The 16,978-nt window shown below is 44.4% G+C and overlaps 1 protein-coding gene across 3 annotated transcripts in view; it reads left to right on the forward strand.

Moving 5' to 3' along the window:
• The window catches only part of LOC101938601 (P2Y purinoceptor 8-like), a 51,493-nt gene extending 35,534 nt beyond the window's left edge, over positions 1–15,959 (forward strand). For 2 of the 3 annotated variants that reach the window (XM_024104437.3, XM_065580800.1), the window contains exon 2: positions 12,955–15,959. In XM_024104437.3, the coding sequence (XP_023960205.2) occupies positions 13,059–14,060 (1,002 nt within the window). In that variant the 5' untranslated portion in view covers positions 12,955–13,058 and the 3' untranslated portion in view covers positions 14,061–15,959. Of the gene's footprint in view, positions 1–8,029; positions 8,276–12,954 lie in introns of all 3 variants that reach the window. The other variant, XM_024104439.3, reaches the window with a different exon arrangement.
• The last annotated feature ends 1,019 nt before the right edge of the window (positions 15,960–16,978 follow it).

Below are 16,978 nucleotides of genomic sequence, written 5' to 3' on the forward strand. Positions count from 1 at the left end.
GCTGTGTTTGAGTCCCAGTACACAAGACCCATGTGCTCTTAAGCTTCCCTTGCTCTAAGTGCCCTGTCTCTCTCCCCTTGGCCTCCCTGGCATAGTTTCTAGGCATAGGCTCCCTGTCTGTTACTCCTTCATGGAAATGGGACTGCAGGACCAGTGCTGACATCCGGACTCCCCAGTAGCTGAATCATACCCTTACCAGAGCTCTAACCTTGTGGGTGCTCTGGGTTTACAGTTCATCTCTTCAGGGACACTTGATAGTGGAAGCACATAACAGACACATAGGTTTTGTAAGGGCTCCTCCAAACCAGTCCCTTTTTACATTGGCTAGCATAAGAAATACACAGATCCAGATAAAACAATAACACCTGTAGGCATTTCCCTGCCTCATTTTCTTTACTGCTCTTGAGCATTCTTGGGGCTTAAGTCAGAGTCCTCTAAGGGTTCCAGGATCCCACCTCCTGCACATGATTTCTGCACATGAAAGCATGCCCCTCTGTTCCTCTCTTCTGCCTTCCTGCACATGGCTTCTCCTCTGGAACATCCAATCTTTCTGGTCACTTCTCCCTGTATTTCTGTCTCTAAAATAGCTGGTGACAGAGCCTCTTTTATAACCTCCTGACCTCTTTGTCAGGTGACTCACAGATCAGCCCCGGCAGGTGATCAGAGTCCCCCACCAAATGTTCTCTTGCTTAATTACCATCCCCCAATAGTTCAGACTTGAAAAACTGGTTTGCCCTGGACAATAGCCATCTCTTTATCCAGGGGGGCTCCATTTGAATGGACATTCATCAAAATTTAACAACCCTATTCTGTTAGTTCTGTGCCAGGTGGAAGAATTTATCCTGGCCCCTCCTGTGGGTTTTATCTCAATATGGAGACAAAAGACAGCAGAGAAGGTAACCAAGTCTCATATTCAAAATGGAATTTGTAGTCGGACACAGACACATTTCCAGAGTTCCCAGGATCACCCTGAATTCGTAAATTGTACATAAATTCTCCTAATCATCACACCTTGTCTCCACTCAGATTTTATGTTGAGAAACCACACCTCTTTGTCAGTGAAGACATAGCCTCAACTGTGGGTTGAAGAGGTGGGGTTTGACTCATACCACAGTATGGAAGTGAATGGACCTGATTTTCCATCACCTCACATCTTACCCAGTTATTTACATCTGACACAGGGGGTGAAAATGCTACCACTGTGCTGTAGTGATGTGTGACATCCACTTCACACTGGTGTGAGAGACTTGTCTATACTAGAAAAGTAGAACTGATTTAACAAAATTGATTTCAAATTGATCTAGTCAAACTGCTGCAAACCTCTAATGTGAGACATACTTAAACCTGTTTAATCATTATTGAAATAGTTCAACACAAGCCAAACTAGTTTGGGGGTGGCTGTGTTAGGGGCTGACACCAGTTTAAATTGTTCAGTTTTAAATATTTTAGATGACTAGTTGAAGTCCATCTACAGTTGGCCTGATTATGACCAAGATAGGACTAAAGCTTATTTAGTAGACCCAGGCATACAGACCAGGCTCTGTGCTGGTGTAATAGCTGTGCTATGATCTGTTTTTAGCCTTCTCTTCCCTTATTTCTTCCTCCATGTTTTCAGGAGAGATATTCTCTTACAATCAATGGTCTATTTGATGAGCAGTAATTGAGAAGTCTGTTTGCTTTATTTGATGGTTGCTATTAGTTAAGATGTAGGGACATTTTTACTGAGCTCGTTGTGTCTGTTTTTGCCTGACTGCTAATTACTGAAGACATTTTGTTGCAGTATTAAAACCTAATATCGCTAAACATCTTAAAATTAAATGTATAGAATACACCTGTCATGAACATATCTTTAAAATGATACACAAACCTTTGCCAATATTCTTGCCTGATTGTAACACAAAGCTTTTCGCACAGCAGATCAGGTGAAGGAGAAAAGAAACCTCTGTAGCCTAGAAGAACTGACATCCTCCCTCTGACTAGTGCTGCCCCCAGCAGATGGGCAACTGCTTTGTGCAACAGGTCTTCCGTAGAGCACACTGCATTCATTCATTCAAAGAGTCACAAAGGCATAGGGAGTAGGGTCAGTATCCCAGGAAAACAGTCACAGTCATTTTACAGAGACAGAAAAAAAGCCAAAGCATGTGGTCATTAGCACCAGCTGGGAATCCAGAAGCAGCTGGGGATGAAAATCACTCTTACTTTGAGACCTTCATCTATAAAGGGGGGAAAGACCGAAGAATGGGAGAGTCAACACCCGCAACGTAACTTCAAGATGTTTCCACCAACCTATCTGCAGCCCCTCTCTCATCAGGATTGAGAAGTGTGTTATTAAAATGTAGTGTTAATCCCTAGCTCCACATTTACATGGTGGGAAGTTTTGAATAATGGGGGGCTTTTATTTTAAGAAAAAACATTGCTTTTTAAATTTTTATTCCCTTCTAGTTGGCCCTACTTCCACACTTCAAACCACTCATGCTGTCGATGTAGGAGTGAGATCCTTTCAGGACAAGAAGTGGGAGGGAACAGCCCTGCTGTTGGGGATACCAAGATGATGTCCCACCTCCTTTTAGGAGGGGGTTCCAGGCCCTGGAGGTAGCTGACAGGGTGGTGGAGAGGAGGGGATGAATCTGTTTTGGGGGGGCAGGTAGTGCAATGAAGAGATGGGGGGAGGATGTTCTTGTAATAAAGGGTATTTTGCAATAAACTTGTTCCCCCTTTTCACTATCTTACGCAGGCAATGTACACAGAGAAAAGACATTTCCTAACTCCTTGATGTCAGAATCAGGTGGTACAAAGCAGAACCACCATGCTCTTGCCAACAAGGAACACGTGCAAAGGGAGACCGATTACACTCTTTGCCCTGCATTTCCCCACATGCAGTGAGCAATGTTTCCCCTAATTTTTCCCATGCATGTGCAGAATGAATTTTGCTACATGCACCAATATGGAGGTAATGTGTGGTGGGGGTGGAGCTGAGGAGTTCAGAGTGCGGGAGGGGGCTCAGGGCTGGGGCAGAGGGTTGGGGTGCCGGGGGGGTGGGGGCTCTGGTTGGGGGTGAGGGCTCTGGCATGGGGCAGGTGATCAGGGGTTCAGGGTGTGGGAGGGGGCTCAGGGCTGGGGCAGAGGGTTGGGGTGGGGCTGGAGATGAGGGGTTTGGGGTGCAGGCTGCCCCTGGGCTCCCCCCTGCGCTCTCTCCCCGCAGCAGCTCTGGGCCAGGCTGGCACCATGGGAGAGGCACCTCTCCCCACCGCAGCCCTGAGCACCTGCGCAGCCCTTGATAGGCTGCTGCCCTTAAAGGGAACTGAGGCAGTGAGTTAAGGTTTGAACATAGGATCAGCATAAAATCATGGACATTAAATATCAAAAGCCCTATCACATGTGGGTTCCATCTAGCCCGTTTCCTAGGGTTATTCCACGGCTATTCCTTACAGTGTATTTTCTAGTGCTTTGTTATTGACCCATTTTAGTAAACCCATGGGTAGGGCTATGACTATTTTTCTATTAAAAGCCCAATTTTGACCAGAGGGTTGCACCCAGCAGGTTCTTCGCTGTCCAACTGTTGGCACAGTTCACCCAGCAAAGGCATGACCACAGTTCTAGTCATTAAACAGGACTCCCTTCCCAGCCCCTGCAGAGGTTAACTGCAAACAAATGTCTGGGGATTTCCAGCAGACACCACTCCATTTAGTCCTGTGAGTCCAAAGCAGATTCAGCCCAGTCTCTCATTCATGACACTACCAGCCCTAGGCAGAAGTCTTCTCAATTCAGGCTGGCGTGTTTCTCCCTGGAGCCTATATCCCCAAACATTTCCTTTTAAAGGTCTCTTTCTACAGAAGACTGAATTGTCAGCACCAAACTGTAGGCCTGACAGATTGTATACTTCCTGCATTGCAAAGCAGTTTTTTTCCCCTCGTGTATAAGGAAACCCCGTAATCCTTTACTGATCTTTCTAGAGGCAGGGTACATACACCTCATCACAGGCACTTCCTACCCTTGATCCACCTCTGACTTCTAAAAAACAAACCTTGTTTTCTGTCTAACCTTCCTCTAACCAGAGATTAGGTACACACGTTGTTTTGGAAGATCTAAAAGTTACTCAGTCTGAGTTTTTAACATAACACTTCAAAAATGGCTTGGTCTGAAAACTCTACATTTGTTTCATTCCATTGTCCATTGATTTCATTTAGCCCAGGGGTTCTCAAATTTCATTGCACCGCGACCCCCTTCTGACAACAAAAATTACAACACGACCCCAAGACGGGGGACCGAAGCCTGAGCTCGCCTGAGCCCCTGCACCCCAGGCAGGGGACCAAAACCCAAAGGCTTCAGCCCCAGGCAGGGGGCCTGTAACCTGAGCCCTTCCACTCAGGGCTGAAGCCCTGGGGATTCTGCTTCAGCCCTGAGCAGTGGGGTTCGGGCTTCAGCCCTGGGCCCCAGCAAGTCTAAGTCAGCCCCAGCGAACCCATTAAAATGGGGTTGCGATCCAATTTGGTGTCTCGACCCACAGTTTGAGAACCGCTGATTTAGCCCTTTTCATTGCCCAGATATCCTTGAAAGTCATCACTAGGACAGAAAGTTCCTCACAAATATCCCCCCCCCCCAAAAAAAAGATGCCTACGTGTTGAGAATCCTCCCCAACATTCCGCTTTTTACCTTTGTCCTGTTCCCAAAAGCTGCTGGGTTCCCTAGCCACTGGCAAGTTCTCATAAACACACCCCTCATCTGGACAGAAATGCAGATGGGCTCTAACTGCCCAGGGCAGAGAGTCATTGGGTATCAGACAGCTTGAGAAGGGCGAGCAAGAGCAAAAATGAAGGAAGAGAGGCTGAGTGCTCAGGATAAACTGGTAGAGTGACCAGACGAGGGGAAAGAGCCTGGAAGGAAAAGGAGCAGAGATGAGCTTCTTTTCAATTAATCATGGCCCAAAAAGGAAACTAGCAGTGGAGGTGCTGGGATATTACAAAATGGCTGAGTTCATGCCCCATCTCACTCTCCTTCCCATTCATGACCCAGCTGGTGTAAACTTTTCTGTCCTACAGTGCATGCAACTATCCGCCTCATCCTCTAGCCCAGGGGTCGGCAACCTCTGGCACGCGGCTCACCAGGGTAAGCACCCTGACGGTCCGGACCAGTTTGTTTACCTGCCACCTCTGCAGGTTCGGCCGATTGCGGCTCCCACTGGCCGCAGTTCACTGCTTTGGCCAATGGGGGCGGAGGGAAGCCGTGGCCAGCACATCCCTCAGCCCGCACTGCTTACCCTGGTGAGCCGCATGCCAGAGGTAGCCGACCTCTGGGCTAGCCAAAACTTGTAATCCTTTCATTGCCAAAACACATCCACCTACTGTTCCAATAGGTGTAACCCATTCAGTACTGGAGTGCAAACAATACTTCCATCTCAACACTGAGGGCGAGAGAGCAAGTGCGAGACATATTCAAGGGCTTATTAAGCTATTAAATGGTTAACTCCGAAAGACATATTAATTATCTCAAAAGCCCTTCTTGAAAAATAGTACAATGCTCCAAAGGGAAATGCCGCAAAAGAGAAACTGGAGGATGCACCCTGCAGAGCTGGTTTCCTCCTTCCTTCTGCCTTTACTACAAAAAGAACAGAACCAGGCTTATATCAGGAGAGGTTTTGGCTTGTTATGGGTTTTCTCTGCAACCAGGAGAAGCTAGTAGTATTTGCCAGGTATGCTATACTTACATTCATAGCACCACCTGGTTTTAGAAATGCAGCATTGCAGCTACCCATTGATAAGAATGGAAAAATCACCAAACACTAATTTGGTTGTTCTAATTTTGGCATGATGGCATTTCCTAAATTTGAGTGTTTGACTTTGCAAACGCAATGTTCTTTTAGCACAGTTTTTAATGTAATTTTATATATAATGGACTCCTGACCTCTTTCTTTTCTCTTCCTGCTGAATTTAAACAAGTTAGTTGGTGGCCCACAATTCTGTGCCACCTCTGTAGAGTGACATCCTCCCAAGAAGGTTTCATACACAACATGCACCACCTCAGTGCACTCACTCTGAAGCCAGTGTAACTGTTTGAGGATCTGCCATCTTATTACTTATGTTTTAAATGGCTGATTCTGCTAAGTAAAATTTCTCCTCCATGATAACTAGAATTGGTTTCATATCCCAGGGCTTTTCTCCATGGATTTAAGCCCAACAGAACCACATAAAGAGAAAGTATTGCTTATGATTGTGATTCATTTATGGCAAGTTTAGTGATATTTGGTGTTTCTTAAAGATACAGCTCCTGGAGTCAAATGATTTTTTCAGAGAATTCCACCTCTCATTTTTTAAAGTTTCTAGCTCCCTAGTTGTGGAGGAATAGTTGAAACTATGAACCCTAAAGGCTGAAAACCCACAAGGCAAGTAAAAACACAAAATGTATTATTTAAAAAAAAATCTCATGTCTTTTAAGCTAATCTCATGATTTTTACATCTATCTCAGAATTTCTGAATGTTGAGATTAGCTATCTTCAGCTAACCATGCTCTGTAAAAATGCTGCAGAATGGTTCTACCTTGTCACCATCTTATTGCCCCCATGCCCTAGTCTTCCTGAAATACAAACTGCTATAGGCAACAGTACTTCAGACCCATATTTTAAATCTGCTCTAACATATGCACTGTGGCGCTCAAATGCTGTTTCGCCATGTGACCACTCTCATTTGAGCTTGGCAAACTGACGTGGGGTAATCCTGAGTGCAGATCCCTTGAGATAAATGTTGCAGTGAAGACAAGCCCATGGAGACACACCTCTGAACACTTCCAAGTAAAATTCCCCCTTGTCCCTTGGAGCAGTAGTAAATCTGCTGCTTTGATATACCTAGACTCTGGCCAATGGTGGAGAGGAGGCATGGGTGTGGAGACACATTATCACCCATTATCTGTCCATTATCACACGTTTCCATTCCCTTGTTCAGGTGGGTAACCTCATTTACTCAAAGTCTGGGTAGGGCAGGTAGGGGCTTAAGGAGCAGTCTCTCTTGCTCCCCACATGAGCGTGTAGTCCAAGTCATAGTCTCACCACTCTTAACCCCTGTGTGCATCATTTTCTCATCTGTAGAATGGGATAATATTATCACAGCAGTGTTATGAGGATCTATTTGTTAGGGCTGCATTCGTCATTGTACAGAGCTTGAATGCAGTGAGGGGGTGAAGGAAGGGAATGATAGGGAGCCAGTTGCAGTTCCCTGAGTCAGCTTACCGATTTTGCTCTAAAGAAAAGCTGCAGGGGGGCAGCTTTAATTTATACAGACTTGGAAGGATTAGATTTGTATTGGTAAATGTCCATAAACATCAATTTTACTGTACACACACAATCCAAAGAAAAATATTTCCTTCAATAATAATCAACATTTACAGATAGAGTAAGAAAAATGTTACGTGAGAACTTAATAGAGTCAAACTCAGAGTGATTTAGACCTCTGAATTAGGCTGGTTACAAATGGACTAGCAAATGAATAGTAAAAACAGGTGTGATTTGTTGACTGAGGTATATTATTTTGTATATTTTGACACGTAAACAATTTGTGTTTTAATGGTTTATACAGCTTTAACATTTTGAATCTGAAAGTCTACTGCCATTCAATAATTGTCTGACATCCCTTCCCTCCATAATTTCATGCAACTGTGAACATTTAAATCAATAAAAACAGAAAAAATGCTTAAAAATAAACATTGGTATTATCCATCAAAATTATTTTAAAAATCGAATTCTGCCAGGTATAAATTTATACCAGCAGAGAATGCAACAAAGTGAACTAAGTAGACTGAGGATCCACCCCATTAAATGTTTGTGAGGTGCTCAGACACTGTGGTTATTGGAACCACAAAAGTAACTAGATAGAGCTACTATGTATTTACCATCAATATACTAGAAATGTAGCAATTTTTGCTCTGCTAATCCAGAAACATCCGGTGGTCTCACTTTATTTCTCAACAAATAATAAAGAGCATAGTACTATAAGGAGGGGGCATATTATTAAATCTTCCTTACTTGTACACTTATCCACAGAAACTTTGCTAATATATTATGAAGAATTAAAACTGAACTACACTTGTCAACGTAAGAATATAAGAACCGCCATACTGGGTCAGACCAAAGGTCCATCTAGCCCAGTATCCTGTCTTCCAACAGTGGCCAATGCCAGGTGCCCCAGAGGGAATGAACAGAACAGGCAATCCTCAAGTGATCCATCCCCTGTCACCCATTCCTAGCCTCTGGCAAACAGAGGCTAGGGGCACCACATAAGTGAACAAGGTACATTCGGTAACGTATTAGCTTTCATTTTAAAAAATTCATGTTTGTTAAAATGCTTGTTCACAAACCCTTAATGGGTCTCCACTCATGCCAGGTAGTGAGGTTCTAACTTTTTGTTATTAGTGGGAAGGGAAAATTGCTGCTATAGCAAACGTGATTTTTTGTATGCCATTGTATCTGTATATTGGTTCATATGCTATCTATTTAATTTAGTAGAAACCATCACAGTGAGTAAAAAACTACAGCACATACATCTTACCCTTTCCATTTCCTTCCAAAGTGGGATTAATTAAAAAGTCAGCTTTTAACTTTTGATTTATTTTTCTAAAGTCAGAAGTTCCTGCCCAGCTTATTGCATTACAATAAGTGTGAAACTGTCACACCCCCTCCACATTCTGTATGGGCTTAGGGTTGCCACCTGTCTGGATTTTACCCAGACAGTCCAGTTTTTGGCTTCTCTGTCTAGGTGCCATTTAGGGTTCCAGGTGTCCAGTTTTCAATGGGAAAGTCTGGGCAAAAATGGCATCCAAACCAAAAGTCTGGTTACGGTGGGGCCAGGGAAGGTGTCAGGTCATTAACCTATACCAGCCTCTGCTTAGCCAGGGCCACCTCGTACCTGCAGGCAAGCTCCTTGAGACACCAACGAGTAATGGGGGGTGGGAGGGAGAGCAGCAAGTGATGAGGGGAGAGCCTTGGGGGGGGAGAGACAGAGCAGGGGCAGGGTCTTGGGGGAAGAGGCAGAAAAAGGGGCAAGGCCTGTGGGAAGAGCCAGAGAAGTGGTGGGGCCTCGAGGGAAGAGGTGGAGCAGGGATGGAGAAGAGGCAAGGCTGGGGGCAGGGCCTCAGGGCTAGTTACCAGCAATTAGAAAGGTGGCAACCCTATGTGGGCTACCTATATCCAGCTATCCACAACACCCCCTCCTGTGCTGGTGCATGGGGAATGGGCAGACAGGGGTAGGAACTCTGCCCTGCCAGTGTTCTAGCCAGCACAGCCAGCTGGCATAAAGGGGAAAATAATCTGTGCCAGATACAGGGCTGGTGCAAATGATTCCCCACCCTGGGAAGAGGGGAAATCATGAACCAGCTTGTTCCTCTCTGAGTCACAATATGGTCCCTGGTCCGTTCCTGGGTAATACAACTATTCAGAGAACATAGGAACTTCCAAACTGGATCAGACCTAAGATCCATCTAGTCCAGCAACCTGTCTCAGAAAGTGGTTACTACTAGATGCCTCAGAGGAAGGTATGGGAACCCCACAGAAGACAGATGTGGAATAACCTGCTCCCCACATAGGTCTTATGCTGGTATCTAATAGTTATTGACTGGTTTAAGCCCTAAAGCACTAGGCTTAATATCCCTTTCAAAAACTGTGTTGACATTAAGTGTGATAATATTTTTATACTATATAAATGTCCAAACCCTTTTGGAATCTTGTGTGGAAAAGGATTTCTTGTATTGGTTTACAATTTCCCACCTTTTAATTTCACTGAGTGTCTCCTGAGGGCTTGTGGCCCTCATTGCTTTGGTTTTGTTCAAACAACGGTAGTAGTTAACATTAGGACAGAAGACAGAATTGAAGGCTGCCTAACCAGAGTAGCACTGAGAAAGATACAATGCTATACAAAGCTGTGGTTAATTCAGAAGTCATTTTAGCAATCGGGTAAACATAACAAGGAAAAATACAAAATACATTTTATGTGGGTATACTTAGAAAAATACTCCAGGCTAGGTGTAAAATACTTAAGAATATGAGGAAATTCAGAAGCCTCCTCACCTACATACAAACATGAACATCATGATTGCCAAGGTTATCACTTTTAGAAATACCATTCCAAAATCACCTCCTGGTAACAACAGAGTGGTTAACTGAAACACTGATAGGCTGACTTCTGTGCCATCAATTTAGGAAGCAGTACTTCCTAGACTAAATCAAAAGTACAGAATCTTCACTTGACTTGGGGTCCTGTGAAGAAATTATTATTAATAATATTTGGCTACCAGTATTTTTTCATTCCATCCCATTTTCATTCAATATTGTCTTAGTCACTTTTATTCAATAAGCACCAAGATCCTGCATTTGATGCATTGCACATAATTTGGTTGGGGTCAATCAACAAAACAGATTTGTAGTATTGAGCCTTGTTGTTCCTCCATCAATGTGCTCTGTTCTGTTCTAATTCAATCCATGTCATTTGGAAGAAGAACAGGACCCAAAAAGAACCAAAGGAAAATCCTCATCTGATGTAAACTGTCAAAGCTTCAATGATTTCACTGGAGCTATAATAATATACACTCACAGAGGATCTTTTCCCAAATCTTTTGACATTCATTTGCTCACTCATTCATGCATTTTATTAGGAAATATTAAGCACTATAACTTTCAGTCAGTCTGTTCCCAGATTCCAAAATATCAAGAGTTCTATATACAATACCTGTTCCTGCTTCCACTGACTTTAGTAGGAGCAGAATTATTAATTAATCATATTGTCATTTGAACGCTGAAACCTGGCCTACAACATTTGAGGATAATTGCATAGGAGTCACATGACAATTGCAACAGCCTTTAGAAGCTGTTAATTGCTCAAAACTCTATATTTACTAAAAAGATATCTGAGATCCAGTTTAGTATTGAAAAAATCACCAGGTGGTGCTGTTACACAACCTCACAAATTATTTTATATAACATTGGACCATGTTATATAATTCTGTTATATAATTATACATTGGCAGGGAGGGCTAGCTCAGTGGTTTGCACATTGGCTTGCTAAACCCAGCATTGTGAGTTCAGTCCTTGAGGGGGCCATCTGGGGCAAAAATCACTACTTGGTTCTGTTAGTAAAGGCAGGGGGCTGGACTCAGTGACCTTTCAAGGTCCCTTCCAGTTCTACGAGATAGGTATATCTCCATATATTAGCATGGTTCAGTCTTTGAAGAAATGTTTTTATTGTGTTACTTTAGTGATGTAGTTTCTTTATGCGGGATCTGTGGTGAGTGGCAAGGAAATTTTCTTTCTCCCTTAATCTCTCTAATCAGGATCAATTCTTGAGGCACAGTTGCTCCCTGGAAACAAGGAATTGGTTTTTGTCCTAAGAGTCCTAAAAGAGGAGATTATCTGCATGCTGTTTGTCCACCTCCATTCCAAGACAGGTGTAGCTAGTGTTAAATAAATAAGCTGAACTAAGAATATATGTCACTGATTTGTTTTCCAACCGGAAGTTGACCTACAAGGCTCTAGAATATGTTACCACTAGGCAGAGGGGCTACAGAGGGGCCTGACCCTGCAAGGTGCTGAGCAGTTTCAAACCCATTGACTTCAATATGAGTTGAGGATACGTACCACCTCTCTGGATCACGCCCGCATTCATGTTTCTACAAGAACGGGGCAAATTTTACTTTACTTTACATGGGACACAGATATTATAAGTAGGATTAATAAACGCAGCATCCTAGAAGCATTCCATAACTGTAAACTAGGGATCGGCAACCTTTGGCACGCGGCCCATTGGGGAAATCTGCTGGCGGGCCAGGCCAGTTTGTTTACCTGCAACGTCTGCAGCTCCAACTTGCCGCAGTTCCCCACTCCAGGCCAATGGGAGCTGCGGGAAGCGGCGCAGGCCAAGGGATGTGCTGGCCGCTGCTTCCCGCAGCCCCCATTGGCCTGGAATAGTGAACCACGGCCAGTGGGAGCTGTGATCGGCCAAATCTGCGGACGCTGCAGGTAAACAAACCGTCCCAGCCTGCCAGCAGATTTCCCTGACGGGCCGCATGCCAAAGGTTGCCGATCCCTGCTCTAAACACTAAACACATTCTTATAATACTAATATCTACTTTAACTAACCCACAGGTGAGCCAGACTGGTTTCCAGCTGTTCATTTGTCAGTGTTCAGCGAGGCCCTGGGCCTTGACATGAGCTAGCACAGGGATTGGCAATCTCTGGCACGTAGCTCGCCAGGGTAAGCCCCCTGGTGGGCCAGGCCACTTTGTTTACCTGCCACTTCCACAGGTTCGGCCGATCGCGGCTCCCACTGGCCACGGTTCACCGCTCCAGGCCAATGGGGACTGCGGGAAGGGCAGCCAGCACATCCCTCGGCCCGCGCCACTTCCCGCAGCCCCCATTGACCTGGAATGGCGAACCGCGACCAGTGGGAGCTGCGATCGGCTGAACCGGTGGATGCGGCAGGTAAACAAATGGCCCGGCCCACCAGGGTGCTTACCCTGGTAAGCCGCATGCCAGAGGTTGCCGACCCCTGAGCTAGCACCTTGTCTGCCACTGTCACACCTCCCTCTAAAAATGTTAACTATTAACCCAATTGAAAGGGCCTGAATAAAGGGAAGGGGAGAGGTGGAGTGGAGAAGGAGGAGGAGGTGGAGAAGATAATAAATGGATCACAAATGGGCATACTAAAACATCTTTGGAGGAAAAAGCTTTAAGCCTATTTAAGATACAGCATCCATTCTTGGTGATGTATGCTCAGGTGGTTGGATCTTGCATCTTGCTATTGCAACTATAAACAAAACTCATTAAGCACTTTAGAAAATAGCTAAAAACTATTCTTTGGTCCAAAGGGCAGAGTGAATATGATTTAATGTGGTGGGAATGAACAAATTAAAAGTTTTATCATGTGTTAGATTAACTTGCTCTTAAAAAAAAATTCACCAAAACATACATTTTTTAACCAGGTCTAATCTCTACCATCTCAAGATTCTTCTTTTGTGGGAAAAGGTACCTGAAGCTTTTCCATTTGTCCCAGCCCAGAAGAAACCACTGAATCTATCTCACTATCATGGGAAAACTGCCAAACAGCACCATAGAGATGCTTAAGAACCAAATGCTGCAGACCACTTTGCCTGCCCTCTACTTGTTCATCTTCACCATCAGCATTCCCCTCAATTCTATCTCTTTGTGGTTCCTTTGCCGTCACTCAAGGCCTTGGACTCCCACCATTGTGTTTTCAATTAACCTGACAATCACGGACTTGCTCTACAGCATGCTCCTCCCTTTTCAAGTTGTCTACCACTTACGGGGAAATGACTGGCCCTTTGGACAGGTTCTGTGCCGCATCATAACGGTGCTATTCTATGCAAACATGCACTGTTCTGTTTTAACCATGACGAGCATCTGCATAGAGCGCTACCTGAGAATTGTTCACCCGCTGAAGCACAGGACCATAAGACCCATTAGAACAGCTCTCCTGACATGCATCGTCATTTGGATATTTGTTTTACTGCTGCACTTCCCACTCATGAAGACAGACCTAACCTTCCATGTAGAGGAGCTGCAGATAACCACTTGTTTTGATATATTGCCCAAAGCTATGTTTCCTTCAAGAAATCATTTCATTGCCTATTTTGGCTCTCAAGTTCTTCTGTGCTTTCTCCTACCTTTGCTAATAATGGCATTCTGCTACACCTTAGTCATTCGGACTCTTCTCAATTCCCCTCCCACACAACTAAGGGAAATTAAGAAGCAGACAATGTATTTGATAATAGTGTTGCTTATAGTCTTTGTAGTATGTTACGTGCCCAATATTGTGATATCAATCATCCATTTTGTCTATACTACCCAAAATAAGACTGCTTATGTGGAATATAAGCTGTCTCTGGCTTTGAATAGCCTTAATTGCTGCTTCGATCCACTTGTTTATTATTTTGGTTCCAAAGAATTTCGACAAAAGATACAGAAGAAGCTCTGCAAATGCATGCTTGATATATTCAGTGAAACGGTCAACACCTTTTCGGAACAAGATGTGCCAATAACATGCAGAGAACACGCGCCAAATAATTAAAAAATGTATTTGATCTGGAACAGATTATATTAGTCATTGCACCGAATCATCATCCAGAGATTTTAGAAGTTGTTCTATTTTAAAACATAGACTGTCAAGAGATACAGAAAAGTACACCAGGCAATATATTGCCACAACTTATTCTGGAAACAAACCAGGTACTCAGGAAGGCTCAACGTCCATGGAAAAAGGCACATCTCTTAACTTGCCAAGAACACTGCATTATGGGACATAAATTACTATAAATTAGCAACACAAGAAATGTGTCAGTGCCAGGCAGGGGCGGCTCCAGGCACCAGCGCAGCAAGCGCGTGCCTGGGGCAGCAAGACACAGGGGGCGGCCTGCCGATCGCTGTGAGGGCGGCAGGCAGGCGGCTTTCAGCGGCGCACCTGCCGGAGGTCCGCCGGTCCCACGGCTTTGGCGACAATTCGGTGGCAGGGACGCCGATGGTGCGGCACCGGCGGACCTCCCGCAGGCGCGCCGCTGAATCCACATGACCAGCGGACCGCCTGCAGGCGCGCCGCTGAAAGCTACCTGCCTGCCATGCTTGGGGCGGCAAAAAACATAGGGCTGCCCCTGGTGCCAGGTACCTGCATTCCCTTGGAATGTGTTTCTGGAACATTTTCTAAAACCTGTTTCCCAGTTCAGCATTTCTAAAATAAATAATTGACAGCAATAAAATAAACACCACGTTTGTGAGGGGCAGAGGAATAGCTGAGCCTAAAATGATTCACATCCCTTGACTTAGGAGTAAGCAAAGACTGGTGATTAGCATCTGTAATGGGGAAAAGCCAAAAGACATGCAGACAAGGTTTAATCTGGTCATGCAAATTTTATTTCCTCCTTATCAGTATTTACTTGACTGGCATATTCAGTCTGAAAGCATAAAGTTTATGCTCCTTTTTCACTGACACTGCTTTGACAGGCCATTTATAGACAAGGCCCGTTTTACTATGCAATGTATTATACCTCACTTATGTGGCAAGACCCAGCAAAGAAGAGAACCCACCAGCAGCAGCCTACTGGTCCAAACCTTTCTGGTTTCAGAGACTGGTCTAGTGCAGCCTAACCCAAACCCCTGGTGCTCATGGATTGGCTCTAAGGGTATGTCTACACTGCAGTTAGACCCCTGTGACTGGCCTATGCCAGCTGATTCAGGTTCACTGGGCTCAGGCTAAGGGGCTATTTAATTGTGGTATAGACATTCCGGCTCAGGTTGCAACCCAGACTCCAGGACCCTGTGAGGTTGGATGGTCCCAGAGCATGGGCTGCAGCTTGAGCCTGAACATCACCACCACATTTAAACTGCCCCCTTAGTCTGAGCCCCGTAGCCTGAGTAACAGGCCAACTGTGGATTTTTAATTGCAGTGTAGTCATATCCTAAATTCCCCCTCCCTTGGTGTTATGCTGCAGAAACAACAGCAGCTCAGGGTCGGTGTGGGGAAGGTCTCTTGTCAGGCAGAGCTTGGTCTCAGGGGAGTTCTGAGCAGTGGTCTGCAGCTGAAGTGCTGTTAAAATTCAAAGGAAGCAGATTTGCAAGTGCGACTTCTCTCCTTAGAAGCTCTGCAGCTGAGGAAGGCACCTGTCATGCAGGGTTCCCGAACTCTTCCTATGGAGCCTGTCTGCCTTGAAAGGTTGAGTGCCTCCTGCTCCTACCACTTCTCCATATATTTTATTTTATCTCCTCAGCTATTTTCTGCCCCTCCCCCCCACTATTCCATCAGGCTCACTGGCTGTCCATATAAATTGTACAAAAAGGAAATTATGCAGCAGTGTAGTCCTGTAGGCTAATGCACTGTCCCATGCACCAAAGAATACTTTCCATTCACAGGATTTTGGTCCTTTTTTCTCCTGGGGCATGGTTTTATTTCTTCAAAAATAAAGCTGTTTAACAAACATTCAACATATCAGTTGTGTCTTTTCCCTGTCCCAGTGTCCTCTTCAGAAGCCTATCTGTTCCCCTCAGCTCTTATGCTCATTCCTAGCCTGATTCCTGCAGAATTACACTCCACAGGCCATCAACTTGGAAGCTGCATATGAACTAGGTTCTCACTGATTAGACATCTAACTATCTGATTGGTAAGTGCACATTTAGAATTTTGCATGTACACTTGCGCACACAAGCTTATAGATCCAAACACAGTGTTGCTCTCATTTACATTGCAGTAAATATGGAATAATTCCACAAACTTCAAAGGTATTATTCTAGTTTTACACCAGCATAACCAAGAGCAGAATTCAGCCACAGGTTGAGACCCCTTTGACATCAAATCCAGTTACTTTATGATCTCAGGGAATAGTTATAAGAAAAGGAACTGTAGCCTAGTGTTTAGAGTATGCAACTGGGAACAAGGATTCTAATCCAAGTGCATTGATATTATCAGGCAAATCACCTAACCTCTCTGACTCAATTTCTCCGTCAGTAAAATGAGGATAATAAATTTTCTGTACCCAGGAAGGGTGTTGAGAAGGTTAATCAATAAATGTGTTTTTCAGCACTTTGAAAAAAATCAAAAGCTTTATTGTATATATGTGCTAAAATGTGTATTAACATTCTGTACATTTTTTTTTTAACAAAACCACTTGCAATTTAACTGTGCTAATGACACCTTTAAGAGATGGAGCATGATAGCCTGAGACTGGGTGGGGTACTTCCTTCCTGACACACTTTCTCAATAAATGAGTAGTAAGAAACAAGTAGGTCATTTATTGAAAAGGGGGAGGGGAAAACCTTTTCAAAAGAAATGTATAAAATCTGACACCCAAGCTATGTCCTCGAGTCACAACATTTGATCAGTCTGTGGATGATCAGAAGTACTCAGATACTACAACAAGGAGCATCACAGATTTAAAAATAGCTAGGGCTGCGTACAACTGAATGGTTGTGGTCAGATATACAAGGAGCGGGTATGACATG

The sequence above is a fragment of the Chrysemys picta genome, chromosome 1 (genome assembly GCF_011386835.1).
Source record: "Chrysemys picta bellii isolate R12L10 chromosome 1, ASM1138683v2, whole genome shotgun sequence".
NCBI classification, from domain to species: Eukaryota; Metazoa; Chordata; order Testudines; family Emydidae; genus Chrysemys; species Chrysemys picta.